Source organism: Hakea prostrata, chromosome 2 (genome assembly GCF_041222555.1).
Source record: "Hakea prostrata isolate BN-2017 chromosome 2, UWA_Hpros_2, whole genome shotgun sequence".
NCBI lineage: Eukaryota > Viridiplantae > Streptophyta > Magnoliopsida > Proteales > Proteaceae > Hakea > Hakea prostrata.
Window position 1 is genome coordinate 64,534,664 of NC_142601.1, and position 14,320 is coordinate 64,548,983.

Below are 14,320 nucleotides of genomic sequence, written 5' to 3' on the forward strand. Positions count from 1 at the left end.
CTTTTTTACATTTTTTATTATAAATTTCTAATTTCTGATTACCGAATACCTCTATCCGAATCCGATTACCGGTATCCGAATCCGATTATCATCTATTTTTAAAGGAAAAATGTTAAATACTTTACTCTATCCGGATAAAAATTTATCCGGATATTATCCGATCCGATAAGCAATTATCCGAATCCGAATCCGGTTACTTAGCGGACGGATACGGATATTTTCCGGTAAGAAAATTTCCGGATTCGGATACCCTTAAACGAATACGAATGCGAATTCGGAGGCGGATTTCGGCTATCCATTTACAGGTCTAATTTTTACCATGAACATCCGAGAGCAATTGTAGATTTATTTGAAAAAATGATAGTAATAAATTTAAAATTGATTGGATCTCATAGAGTCAAACTTCTGTATACATCCCCAACAATAGTGAGTCGGATCTGTAATTGGGGGAGAGTGCTCACCCACGGCTTCCCAATCACAAAAGCCCAATCACAAAAACAGTGGGGCCTAAAGGTGAAAAACACATTTTAAAAAAAATCATATTTTAACTTGTGGGTCCCATTGTGTTTTTGTTGTTGGAAGGCGGGTGGTGCTTCAGCGACCGAGAGATGATCCTGACTCAACAATAGTGATCAACTAGATGTGCGGCTGGCTATAAACCACTGAAGGTTGTTTAGTTGGAGTCCGGATCTGCGACGGCTTTTCCACCCTAAAATACAAGGGGCCCAAAGGGTGGGTGATGTGAATTTTTTTTTTTAATATTTTTCATCTGTGGGGCCCACCGACGGGGGTGATGATCCAGATTTGTTCAGTTGATACAGTTGATAATGGCTGACCCTTCTTAATGAGTGGGTCATGAATTCAATGCTTCCTGTGGCATGCCCTGATAGTCTTCACCCTAATAAAGAAGCTACCAATTTTTCCAAAAAAAAAAAACACGAAAAACTTAAAATTGTTTAAAACTATTTAAGATCCGCTGTAACCAGGTCAGTTGACGCGCTTCAGTCGGTGTATACCACTTTTTGCGTTTCTTCGTCTTTGCTGTTGTTCGCACTTCACCGAAAGTAAACTTTTTTGAGAAGAAGAGAATGGAACTCCCTTCGCCTAATCCATTAGCACAATGTACTGACCAAAACCCTCTCTCAACAGCGACCACCGAACCACAAAATAACCCTTCAACCATTCTACAGGTACGCTTTCTCTCTCTCTTTCTCTCCGTCTTTCTTACATGTCAAGTTTTCATCTCTATTTTTATTTAAAATGAAAAATTCACCTCTCTAGTCTACTGAGTGTACTTTAAAGAATTTTGTTTTTGGTTATTGTTGATGTATTGAAGAAGGCGAGTTCAACTTCAATAGACGATGCTGCCACCGATGTTCTTGAGAGAAAGCCTAAGCCAGAGTCAGTTGAAAGCTCACAGTAAGTTCTCTTCAGCTTCAGCTTTCTTTTGTTCTGTAAATTCTTCTTCTCCTTCTTTTCTCAGTCGTCGGCATGAATTGTGTCTCAATAGATGGAATACTTCGGTAGTTGCCTCACAAATTCAGATATTTGATTTTTATTCTCGCAAATGGTGTGTGGGTCTTCAATTCTCTTTTGTTGTACAATTGAAAGCTTTTTTCATTACATTCTTATCTGAGGGTAGATTCGGAAATTAAAAGAGAACTGCTGTTTACAGACAAGAAATTTCAAACATAAAAAAACAATTATGTTTTTTTTTTTTAATCTTTTTCTATAAAAAGAGGGATGCCTCGCCGCAGGAGGACCTATGCACAGCACTGCCCGAGTCCCTGCACGAGAAACTTGAGCGCTCATGCCGGCCACCCCCCCAAAAACCCCCAAGTGAGTTTGGACTTTTCGACTCACGGTGTTAAAAACAAATATGTCATGAGGCGATCGGGGGGGGAGCGAAACCCCGGGGGGGAGGGGAAAGAAACAAAAAAAAAAAGGGGATAAAAATCCCCAAATATAATTAGTAAACAATAAAAAATAGCAACAGCATTAGTCCTATGCACAAGCACTAGCCTCATGGAGGGACCGGATCTCACACCACCCATGCAAGTCACAAAGAAAAGGAGGCCAATATACAAGAAATAAAATAGGAAGCGCTACACCAAATTAATGATCATCTACCAACATATCAAGTAATCTGTCACAAAAGCAACATGCCAAATGGGAGGGAGACAGAGGGAATTTGAACATATGGGACTTGAAATTTACTAAACCACTCGTGTAGAAGTAACGAGTTTAGGAAAGGACCATTAGACCACAAGCATCAAATTAGGATAGGCATCAATGGGTAAAATGAAAAAAAAAAACAAATATGTCATGAGGCTCGAAGGGGTGATAGCGAAAACTCAGTGGATGAAGGGAAATGAACTAGAATAATGAAGGGGTTAAATTATTAAAAATCTACCCAAAAATATTAATTAGTAAACAATAAAAAAAATAGCAACCAGGTTGTTCTAGTGGTAAGACTAATATTTCTTTTAAAAAATCAGAAAATAATTAAAAAAGCTAAAAAAATAAAAAAAAAGGGAAAATCCCAGGTCGATCAGAAAATCAGACTTGGAAAAAGGAAAAGTCGAAAAAGAAGTGGTGTTGACTGGAGTTTGATTCTGTCGAACACTGCGAGGAAGGTTTCGCAATGGATGAAGCAGAAAAACACGAGAAGAAACCAGGTATGCTTTTTCTTCTGGTTCTCGTCTCTCTTCTCTTCTTTTCCTGGGTCTGTATCGTTGTCATTTGGTTTCTCTGTCTTTTTCTTTCTTCCCCTCAGTCGGTGGAAGTAGAAGTGGAACTGAAGGATGGGGACGTTTTCACAGGGTTTAAAAGAAGGTTTTTGAGGACTCTGACCAAGGGAAATTAGGATTAACGAGATTGCGTTACAGTGGAGCAGTCGGTTAGGGTAAGCTTTTATATTCTTTTTTCGGCTGCTGGCGGGACCTTTTAAGGAATGGGAATCGAGCGATGGGTTAGGATGGAGGATTTCTGTAGGAGAAGAATGTAAGGATGACAATTACAGGAAAAGAAAACAGGGAAGGAGAGGAAGGAAGAAGAACGAAATGGAGGAAGAAATTGCATCTTTCGGTTCCGTTGGCTGCTTGGGACCCTAAGCAGTTTGAGTTCAAAAGAATTTTCTGAAGAATAAGAATGAAGTGACTTTTTTTTTTTTTTTTTTTTTTGGGGGGGGGGGTGTTGCCGCGAGGTGTTGGAGGAGAACAGTAAGTGGAGGAGAAATCAGGGAAGGAGAGCTAGAAGATCATAGTGGAGAAGGAGGAAATTGGATGCTTTGGCTCCGATACCAACTAATTGGATTAGAATAGTGAAGAAAGAAAGAATTGCTAGCAATATCTGGATAGGTGTAATATTTTGCTATTGTGCAATATTGGTTTTCTTTTTCAATTTCTAATGTATGTTTTAGTTTTCTCATTGAATTTTGTATTTTTATATTAAATGGTTTAGAACAGGCTATATTTGAGAAAGTACATAACAAGTTACAATGTACGTTACCAACTTAGTTTACAAAACCAAAACTGTCATTTTGGCTGTACTTGAGAAGTATATAACAGGGTACAAGTGTACAACATGCATTACCAACGTAGGTTACAAAACCTAGTTACTATTTTGGGTGTGTTTTATACAGTCTGCTATGTACATGTATAGTTTGGAAAGCAGAGGGTTGTTTAGGTCTTTTTCTTGTTTCTTACCCTGTTGTGTTTCTTGTGTCATATACATAGTGAATGAAGTGAGAGTTTCAATATTAAGTGGAATACTCCCAAGGTTACACGGTTCCATTGATTCTCATTCTTCCCCTTTCCCTTTCTTTATTGATTAGACAGTCTAAAGATTCTGATATTTTAGAGATGTTCAATTGGGGTTTCCATGAAGTTTCAGGCTGAAGTATGATCGTATGACTATTGAAATGGGCAGACGAAGTGGCAAGCCCAATCATGCAGAGTTTTGGTTGAATTTCAGTTAAGATCCAAAAGATTTTCAAAATCAAAGGTTGAAATGAAAATTTCAAACCTTGGGGTGTACAGTTACCTTTTTAGAAGATCCAATAACTTGGGAGGATATATACCTCTGGAGAAATCAAATGGTTGACAGTGAGAGTGCTATAGATGGCCTTATAGTGACTGTAAACTAGAATGAGTGGAAATGACAGAACAACATTTGTTTCTGTAAACCAGAAATAGTAGGAAGTCTTGGACATATATGATGAAAATAAATGCATCAAACATCCTTGATCAGTCTTAGATTTATATACAACACTGGCTGGTATACTTAATTTCTTTTGCTTTGCTAGTTTACATTACCTTCTTCCCATGTGGTAAAACCCTGTAAAATCTGTGTTGCATAAAACCATCACCCATCTTGTATTAATCATTTTAATTGTTGTAATGGAAAATTCATCTGTCACGGTGTATGGAAATACTATGAACTCATAATGTTCTGTAGCACGTGGCTTTGTTTTGTATATTCATTCTCAATTTTAGAAAATATACAAGAAATACTTCTTTCTTTTATCAAAATTTTACTTGTTTTAATAAGGGGTCAAAATTTATCCATTCTGGCTAGTGATTCAGATACTCCAGATTACACAGAGAAGTACAACAAATATGAAGCTGACTATGTTCGTCGCCTGAAAGCCAAATATTTTTCCAGAAAGGACCTGTATGGAGGTAAACACCAATTTGAGATGCCATAATAATTAACGAGGCTAGCTTTGGTTTTTGTACTGTTCCTCATTACTGTTTGGAATGAATAATTGCCAGTGGTTATGGCTTGTAGTAACTATTTGTAAAGGTAGTCTTGCAGGCTTAGTTCAACTTGAGGGTAGAGTGGGCATAGCCTCTAACCATGTGGGAGTGGCCTGTTGTAACCCAGGTGAAGTAGGGAACCTGTATGTGACATATACAGCCTAAGCTATTATCATTACATGTAAAATGTAGATATGACAGGTATATGTAATTATATTTTCAAAACATAGTTGGAAAACCAGGGTTTTTCCACTCAAAACTATTTTTTGTTTTGTACAATTTCCACTCGATTCACTTTCTTCAAAATGGGGTGACTCAGAGTATAGCTGTCATGCACCTGCCCAAACTCCAAAATTTTCATGCACCTCCTCCAAATTGGTTTTAAGTTGAAAATAGCTCCTAACTCTGTTAATTGTTTGTTAGTTTGTTGGGAAAATGACCCATTTAAACCTCTTGTATAAAAACTCAGACTGAAAGAGAAATACCAAATTTCCCCTTTCTTCTTCCTTCTGCATTTTTTCTCAAATAGATTTTGCAGCTCTAACCCCAGAAATCTCCAGCAACCTTATCTGCAGTCCTTATCCCCGGTAAAGGTGGCCCCCTCTATCCCAACCCTTTCAAAGGGTGATGGAAGGGAAAGGAAAGGATATGAATGGTGGTCTAAGAAAACAATTGGAGTGTAATGGTCAATCTAATTCAACCCAGTCCTCTCTCCCTTTCTCTCTGTACTGTGCAGCTCACTGCAGTTTAGTCTTGTTTTCTTAAGATCCATGATGTGTTATTACTCAGTCTTTTGCTTCATTTTACCTCATCAAGATCCACTGCTATGTTATGTATTGGATCTGTTCTTTTCTCTCCTGTTCACTGATAGTACTTGGATTGAGTATTTGACTAAGAACTTGAAGCTGGATGCTAATATGCACAAACAGATGTTGAGGACCTAGCTCAAGAGAACTTTTGAATAAAGAATAAAATGTTTGTTTATCCTGAGGATTTGCTGCATTTCTAATAAGTCGAAACATTTTGATTGTTTAGGATTTGTTTATGGATGCACCACAGTTCCCAAATCCAAAACCTTTAGCCCAGAATCCACCACTTCAATGCCAAAACCCACTAGTGTACAAAGCCAAGAAGAAATAGTTAATGAAATGCAACAATCATCAACCACTAAGCCCTTTCATTATGGATCCTACAAGTGGAGTGCAAAAGAGGAGGGGGTTATAAAAGGAAATCCATTGATTACCCTCTCACAACTTCGTGTCTCAAGCTTTTGACGCCTCTGTTGATTAACAAAATTATCAAATTTCCAAAAGACATGCCTTCACTACCACCCCAAAACCTTGAAAAAATCGAATCTCACCCAACAAGAAGCATGGAATTTTTGTGGTTTTTTCTGGTATAAAATTGATTCTGGTTAAGGAAGAATAAGATCATTTTAGGAGAAAACTTAAGGTGAAAGAAAGGGTATAAATGGTCATAATATGGCCACTTTGAAAAAAGGTAGTCATATTACTAGGGTAATATGGCCACTTGAAAAAAAGGTTTCAACTTAACAGCTATCATCTAATGGCGTGGAGCTTTTGTAAATGGTAACCCTTTTGGGGTAGGTGCATGAATTTTTTTGAATTTCTAGGGGGTTGCATCAGTTACAGCCTTACGGGTAAGACCTGAGGGGATGCATTTAATTCACTCTGATGATAAAGAGCAAATTATGTATACACGTAACTTTTAAAGAGTAAATTATGTATACACTGCCAAGTAACTTTTAAAGAGCAAATTATGTATACGCCCCTGGAGTTGAAACTATTTGAGCTATCATTTGGGTTTTAAATGGGACCTAAAAAGGGTTTCATGAAATTTTGGGTCTTTGTGATATGTCTTTTGATGTGATGATTATGCTGGTAAAGATGGATGTTCTTGATATAGAATGGCTTAATAATAACACATGGGATGGCTGGGTTTCATTTTAGGGTAGTGGGTTAGGTTTCAAAGGGATCAAAGATACTTAGCCCATCCTATGGGAGATATTGGATGAATTTCTTTGGATAGAAAAATGGGGTCTATAGGTGTCAAATTGGGTTGAAATTTGGAGGGAACGTAGGTAAACATTTTGGCAGAATTTATATTTACTGAACAAAAGACATATGCAAAGACTATTTTTACCTTTATAACTTGAGTTGGGCAGAATTTAAATAATTAGGTCTATTAGACAAATTAATCACCTATTTTCGAACCTAGCTTAGATGCTGAACATTTTGCCCATATAATAGGCCCATGACCACACAAATCTATGAAACAAAGGCCCAACACCCAACTCTATCAACCCAAGGTTGATTTTGAAGGAAAATAAGCCAATTCGATGTTGGATCTGCATCAGAAGAGCAATTTGATCTAGATTGAAGGAACTAAAAGAGCTAGGGACAAACCCAAAATAACCTTGGAAAAGATATCCATAGCTTAGGTTTTGTATCTAGTATGACCTTGATTAGAGATTCGATGGTGGAGATCCATGTAGCTGACTCTATTAGTTGGGATAAGGCTGGGTGGTTGTTGTTAAGAAAAGACTTTTGGGAACCAAACTTCCAATAACAATGCTATTTTCTCCATCTTCATGGTAAGTGAGAACGTGTGATCTTTACTGTGACTGAGGAAATAGTGAAATTATTTATTGTGGTATTGGACAGTAGTCATGGAGTCATAATAACTACTGTTGTACCCATCAACCAAGGAACACATTTCAAATGACTCTCCATAAACCAGAAGGATGACCGGATTGGTGGTTTTAGCTCACTTGGAATAAGAATACCCAGTCTATTGTAGGTCTGTGACTTGGGTAAACTAAGACCGAGTTTTACTCTGGCCAAGCCTATGTGACTCTTGACCAGATTTTACCCTTTTTTACTCGGTTTTGGTGATTCTCTTTTGTTATAAGCGTAGTTTTCCAACTGTGACTTCGAAATAGTTATGAAACATCAGAATGCAATCTCTTTACTTATGGTTATATTTCAGATTTGTAAGCCTGAATCTTGACTGTGATTAGGCATGCGAGTTAGCTCAAATCAGGCTCAGCCTTGAATCAAATGAGATGCTGGGTGGACTTGCGCTTGATTTAGTTGGAACATTATCAATATTTTCACCTAGACTGGGTGAGTTTGTACCCAAGCTGGGTCTAGTTTCAGCAAATCTAGCATAGTTTTCTCAGATTCTTCCAGAGCATATATGTATGTATGTCTGTATTATGCGTGGTTGTGTGCGCATGTATATAGGTAGGGTAGATGTTATATTTTGCTGTAGATGAATTAGTGGCAGTGCCCCTCATTTTCTTCTTCAAGTTCAACCACCTCATCTATATACTCAAAATAGAGATGAATGAGTAGCAGTGCCTCTCATATTTGATCTTCATAGTTCAGCAGCCACATGTGTTATGTGTATACTCAAATGTAGGAAATCCGTTCTTTTCTCTTCCAGAAGGAACTAGGCAAGGAAGTGAGCTGGATATTTTGTGGCAAAATGCAAGACTATTATAGACCACTTAGTTGCCTTGGTTATCTAACGTTGATTTAATTGAGGACATCATTAGTTTCTTGACATGGTTGTAGGTGTCATATTTGACAAGGAAGACACCATAGATGGCGAGATTATCAAGTCAAGCAGGTATGTTGTGTCATGCTTGTTTTTCCTAGTTAGTCTTCTGCTATACGAGTTTCCGCACCTTAAGATTGTTCTTGGTATCTTCACTCAGGTTCCCTCCTACATGGTCATTTACAGATCCTGTGCATAGTTTTGAAGATCAAAACAGGTTTTCAGCTTCTGCTGCAGAAACATCCACCAATAATCCTAACAGGAAACCGCAATGTAAGAAGAACAGTTAAATTTATTCCCCTAACCTCCATGAAATTTATCCTCTGTGAATTAGCCCATGTAGTGTTTTATCCATTCTCAGAGAAGGCATACCAATATTTTCCATGATTTTGAACCATTGCATGAAATTTCTACTTCATTAGTTATGGAATTTTCATACCTGAAACTCCACACCATTCGTTATTTTTCTTTCTTTTATAGGAAGAAACCTATTCATTTTTCTTTGATTCACATTTACATGATACAAAGTTTGATCGTTACTGATTTATATCTATTGACAATCTGGGTAAACAAAGAGATTACCACAAATGCACATTCTCTTTACATGTAAGCTGGTTGAAAATTACTCTCTCTCACCACTCACCCACTCACCTGGTGAGCATATACTACTCAGAATTGGAGAGACGTGCGGAAAGGGTGGCCAAAACTGTTGGATGACGATAGGAATTCTTCTGGTTCAGTTTGATTCAGATAAAGTTTCCTGGTGATACTGTTGATAGGCGTGAGCATCATGATGATGTTATGGTCAACGCAGCACTAGGTAATTTTTTATGATAGCTAATTTTATTTCATCCCTTGAATGATATTGGAAGTTCCAAGAAAGAAAGAAAAAAAAAAAGAAGCTGATTTTGGAAACATATGGTGGACATTCATGTTTAGTTGAGAAAGAATGCTGTACATTATCTTGAAACTGGTATTCATCAACATATCTCTTGAAACAACATAAGCTCTAGAGTCTTCCCTGTTACTATTTGTTCACTCAAAGGCCGTCTTTTATCAAGAAAAATTGCGAAAAAGAAAATTAATCATGTGTATATTAGGTATAAAGGGTTATTTCCACGCATGGTTAAGAGAAGTGTATATCCCTTTCAAGCCCAATATTGCTTCAGTTCAGTGCCATTAAAGCACTGAACTGTTCAGCAAGACGGAATGGACTGTCGGATTGCGCATCTACCGTTGAGAAACAAGCAGCCGAGATGGAAATTTTTTTGACTGAGATGTGTGATCTGACACGTGAATGCCATGACACCAAGTGGGCGGGCCACTCCGGGCAACGACGTACGCGCGCATTTGTTGAAAGAGGTTTACTATTGGCCGCAGATGTGTGATGGCATAGAGGCCTACGTGAATACTTGTCTTGTCTTCGGCTGCCTGCTAGGTGATTGAAATCGCTCAGGTCAATGAGTACTCACTCCCCCACCTACTCCTCTATATAATAGTTTTTTCCACCTATAACATACAAAAGGCGATCCTCCGTGCCGCTATTCTTGGTGATGATGTTGTAGTCGGGGATATGGAAGTTGCCTTGGCCTATCGTGACATTCTGGATAAGTTGGGAGGTGACAATTTCCGCCCAAAAGTCTATTATATCCACACAAATCTTGACCATTGAGAAACAAGCACCAAGTTTGAAATTCTTTTGACTGAGATGCGTGATCTAACGGTTGTAAATCTCGTTGAACTGAAGCAAGATCGTTCAAAGACCTCTTTAGAACTGAAATCTAGGAGGGCCAGACAGACAGATCTCAATCTCATTCTGAATCCTTTTAAGAGCAATGGTTACCACCTTGATCCTGCTTTCGATATTCATGCCTTAGCTGATGCTCCTGCCAGATAATCCACTGCTGAATTTACTTCTCTATTACATTGAGATATTTTTCACACCATACCATTTAGAAAAGGATCCAATGCCTCTCCACTTCTAGAACACACAATGGGATTTATCTACCACTACTGACTCACATTATACTCATAGGCCATAGCTTCTTAGTTCTCCTGTAACATACAATGCTCTTCTCACTAAACATCAATACTACTGGGAAAATCTTTTGGATAAAAACTATTTTTCAATTTCATTCCTATTATAGGGAAAAACTAACACTACCCTCATTAATCTTTTAGGTAGGCATACCCCCAACAAGATTGTAACACTTCCCAGTTGTGTCATGTCCTCCTATCTGTGTTTCATTTCAGAGGTGGGTCAATAAAGCTGTATCAACATAAAGGCTCTAAGTGGGGAACATGTTGGCCATATGCTACACACTTGTTGGGGGTGTAGTGCCAGTATTCCTCCACCCTTTTATTTTTGTATTATCTTTATGTCCTGTAATTCTCTTTAAAATCCCGTAATTATTTTCAAAACTGTCATCATAGCATGATATAAATAGAAAATCTACGAAAATAGAGCAATCATTTCGTACGATCTTGTGTTTGGACACGAAACCCCACATAACTTGTCAGTTTTCTCTGTATTAATTTGGATTAATATCATTCTTTAAAATGACTCAACTAGTGATGAAAAAAATCATGAATATGGGTGAGACCCAGAAATCAATAAGGCAGATCCTGAGTAGGGGGAGTGGGTTGAGATCTTCCATCACTTGTATTATAGTTATCCATTTTCACAGTATAAATTCTGACCAATAAATAGTACTTTTCAAGCGTGTTTAAATGTATTGTCACATTCATACAGAATCTTTTCATAGATAAAGTAATTTAGGGTGTCTATTAATCCTATGTAAGTGTCTTTAGTGTTTACCAAAAAACAGAAGAAAAAAAATGTCTTAGTTTGTTCTTTGGTACCTAATTATCCATTTGTTAGGTGTTAATGTGGCTTAGGAGAATTTTAAACATGGTTTTCTTAGGTATGATTTTACCCATTAACAGAGATTGAGAAAAAGAATGTTAGATTGTGTGATTCTTACACTAAATACATAAATGCATATTTACATTATCTCTCTGTTACTATATAAGACAATACAACCAAACAACAATCTAAAAAGAGCGAACTTGGTGTCAAAGATAAGTTCCATACAAACAGAGGTTGGGAGAGCAGTTTTATTACACAACCAGAAAAAATCTATTAGCCAGATTTGAGCAAATTGATCACTTTGTAAGGGACTTCTAATAAGGATTTGAAAATTTTATGACACATTGCAATGAGCAGGACCCAAACCCATATATGTACCCATTTATGTATATAATATCTATATACATGGTGACAATGACATCCACAAACATCTACTAGGGTTAATGATCTTTAGATAGAAAATGATACATTCATGTGTAGCAATGGTATCCACAATTTTTTTTCTAGGATATATGTGATTCAATAGGAAAATGGAGAAAACTTAAATGACAATTTGTAGTGTGGTTGAGTTGGGCTTGATCTCCCTTGTTTTAAAATCAACTCTTGTACTATTTATGACCCAGGGGTTGGCAAGGGAGAAGTTGGAGCATATCATTCGCAAAAGTGGAATAGCACCAAGACGAGAAAGAAACAAAAATGTCTCCTTCAATTAATGGGATGGCCAAAATAAGCCTCAAAAGACCAATCAACAAAACACTCATTTCCAATTCAGACTTTAGTTTGGCTTTTTTCGCTAATTTGTGGCTCTTGGTCAGCTGTATACTTGGCTCATATTTACTCTAGGAAAGATTTTTTTTTCTCCTAGGGTTTGTATTGTAATTTTTTTTTCTTTTTCTTTAATAGTTACCAAAAATTTTTATTTTTTATCTATAGAACCATCATGATATGATCTTATTACCTTTTCAAAATCTTCTTTGAATGCCCTTTTGCTATAGTTAAAAGTTATAAGAATACGATTATTTTAACATTGTCATGTCATTAAGTTTGAAACCTTCCAAATAATGCTGTCATCCCTAACAAAACTCAAAAGAGTGTTGTCATAATCCTCATGCTTTAACCTGTATTATTGGTGTATTTGATGAACAGCATAAGCTTCCAATAAAAATATTTAGGGACCCCCCCCCCCCCAAAGGAAAAAAAAATGTATACTTATCTAACTTTTGCTTAGAAATCTTCAAATGCCTAGTTGATGTATCTGTAAACGGAAATGATATTAGAAATCACAAATAATCAATCACACAACTTATGCAAGCTAGCTAAGATATATGTATCTCTTTGTGAAATTGTCTAGTCCAAGCCCTAGCTTTTGTTTTTGGAGGATAAAGATGACAGGATAAGCTAGCAGGAGCTAGCTAGTTCTAAAAGCCATTCCATTTAACGAAGCAAAGCACATTCAATCCTGTAACTTTTTGGTCATTGGTCAAAAAAGAGTGCCAAATTGCCAATCAAATGTGGGTCTGGTAGGAAAGGATCACACACTAGTGTCTACCCCTTTATTGTTTTGAGAATTCAATTTGGTCTTTCTTGACTACCACTGAGTTACCCAGAACCGTAATCTGAGAGAGGTCATAGTTCATGGTGACATATATCTTGAACTCTTTCCCGTCCATTCATTTTCACTGAACACCCATCCAGTCACGGAGAGCTATGAACTCATGGGTAACCAAGAGAAACACTATTTCTACAAAAGAATGCAAATGGAAAATGCTTTCTGCAACTTATCCAAGCAGAGACACCAAGTAGGAAAAAAGACTACAGCAAAACCAATCGAAAGAGACACCAGAGAAGATAAACTGTTTGCCATATAATAACCTTTAATGGCCTTAATTGATTGGTAACAGTGTGAGAACAGAAGAAAGGAGGTACTAGGTAAAAAACACCAAAATGTGACACGTCGTAATGCACGAGTGGCTATCAGATACTTGAGAAAAAGGATAAAGATGATGATGTTTGATCAACTGCAAAAAGAAGGAAAGATGATTAAACTAACCCTATTCGATCGTTTAATCCAACTTTGTAATCCACATAGCTAGTGGATTAAGACCTTCCTATTACAAGTACGTAAGCACCACTAGTAGACATGCGTGTGAGTATCTTTAAACTCCACCCACCATTAATTAGGAGAAAAAAAAGATGAACATAGATTACCCTTTGAAGATAACGTCATTAAAGGCTAATGAGCAATCAAAAATCTTAGTCTAACAGAAGAAGAAGAAGAAGAAGAAGAAGAAAATGGTGGTTTGTTGATGGGCTTATCCTCTGTTAACCAATGATCAGATCTCCATGACCTCACAGGAGAAATTTTTTTTGAGAAAGAGCAGATAGACCAAGCAAGAATTTTAGTGGGGTGAAGTGGTGACAAAACCCACATGAACAAGTGAGGTTAGCACGAAATTTAGAGCCCCATGATGGAAACTGAAAAGGTATTCAAAATGAGAAAAAGAGAGAAGAAAGATAAAAAGGAAGAATGAAATAAAATGGAACAGGTGAAGAAGAAGATTGCAGGAAGAGGATTCAATGGCTTTTTTGGTTGAGTTGACGGGTCAAGCAATCGGGTGGGGGAGTGGTGCCCGGCATCCACGCGTGTTTCTTACCCGGACCCACTTGGATTATTGCCCACATATCCATCTTTCACCATTAATGTCTCTTGGTCTTCTTCACTGTTCACAGTTCACACCCACTTTTTTTTTTTTTTTTTGTTCCTCATCCATTCATACTCTTTTGTTTGGGCTAATGGGCCGGAAAATGTGTCACTGAAAATGGATAGCCTTGTTAAATCAAGTCCCCCTCCGTACATATATCAAGCCGTCAATTTAGGGCACTATGTCCTCCTACAAAGGCAAAAAAATGAATATTCTTCACCTGTTTCATCTGCCCAACTTGAAAATGTTCTTTTTTTATGATGTTAATGTGGGGTCGTAATAGTCATTTCCACTCTTCGACGAGAGTTCTTTTGTCGTATTCATTTTCTTCTTCTTCTTCCCCGTGAGACAGTGAGATAATGGTAATAAACAACATGCGTATGCAAAATCTTCTGCATCATTACTTC

At 37.3% G+C, this 14,320-nt stretch overlaps 1 protein-coding gene across 11 annotated transcripts; it reads left to right on the plus strand.

The window, feature by feature from the left end:
• Positions 1-1,001: 1,001 nt before the first annotated feature.
• Positions 1,002-10,361, plus strand: LOC149025705 (uncharacterized). Of its 11 annotated transcripts, none has more exons than XM_089145906.1 (6): positions 1,002-1,190; positions 1,337-1,419; positions 4,579-4,682; positions 8,360-8,414; positions 8,503-8,615; positions 9,016-10,361. In XM_089145906.1, coding segments are annotated over exons 1-6 (459 nt in total). In that variant the 5' UTR covers positions 1,002-1,088; the 3' UTR covers positions 9,018-10,361. The 11 variants fall into 11 exon arrangements, 7 of the variants coding, with proteins under 7 accessions (XP_089002032.1, XP_089002033.1, XP_089002030.1 ...); XM_089145907.1 differs by lacking the exon at positions 9,016-10,361 and adding an exon at positions 8,918-9,009; XM_089145904.1 differs by lacking the exon at positions 9,016-10,361 and having other exon boundaries at positions 8,503-8,911.
• Positions 10,362-14,320: the final 3,959 nt, after the last annotated feature.

Excerpts from the sequence above, each read along its gene's own strand:
- LOC149025705 (XM_089145904.1), top strand. The coding sequence starts at position 1,089 with ATGGAACTCCCTTCGCCTAATCCATTAGCACAATGTACTGACCAAAAC. Across the intron at positions 1,191-1,336 it reads ACCCTTCAACCATTCTACAG|AAGGCGAGTTCAACTTCAAT; the intron begins GTACGCTTTCTC and ends GATGTATTGAAG. Across the intron at positions 1,420-4,578 it reads GAGTCAGTTGAAAGCTCACA|TGATTCAGATACTCCAGATT; the intron begins GTAAGTTCTCTT and ends CATTCTGGCTAG.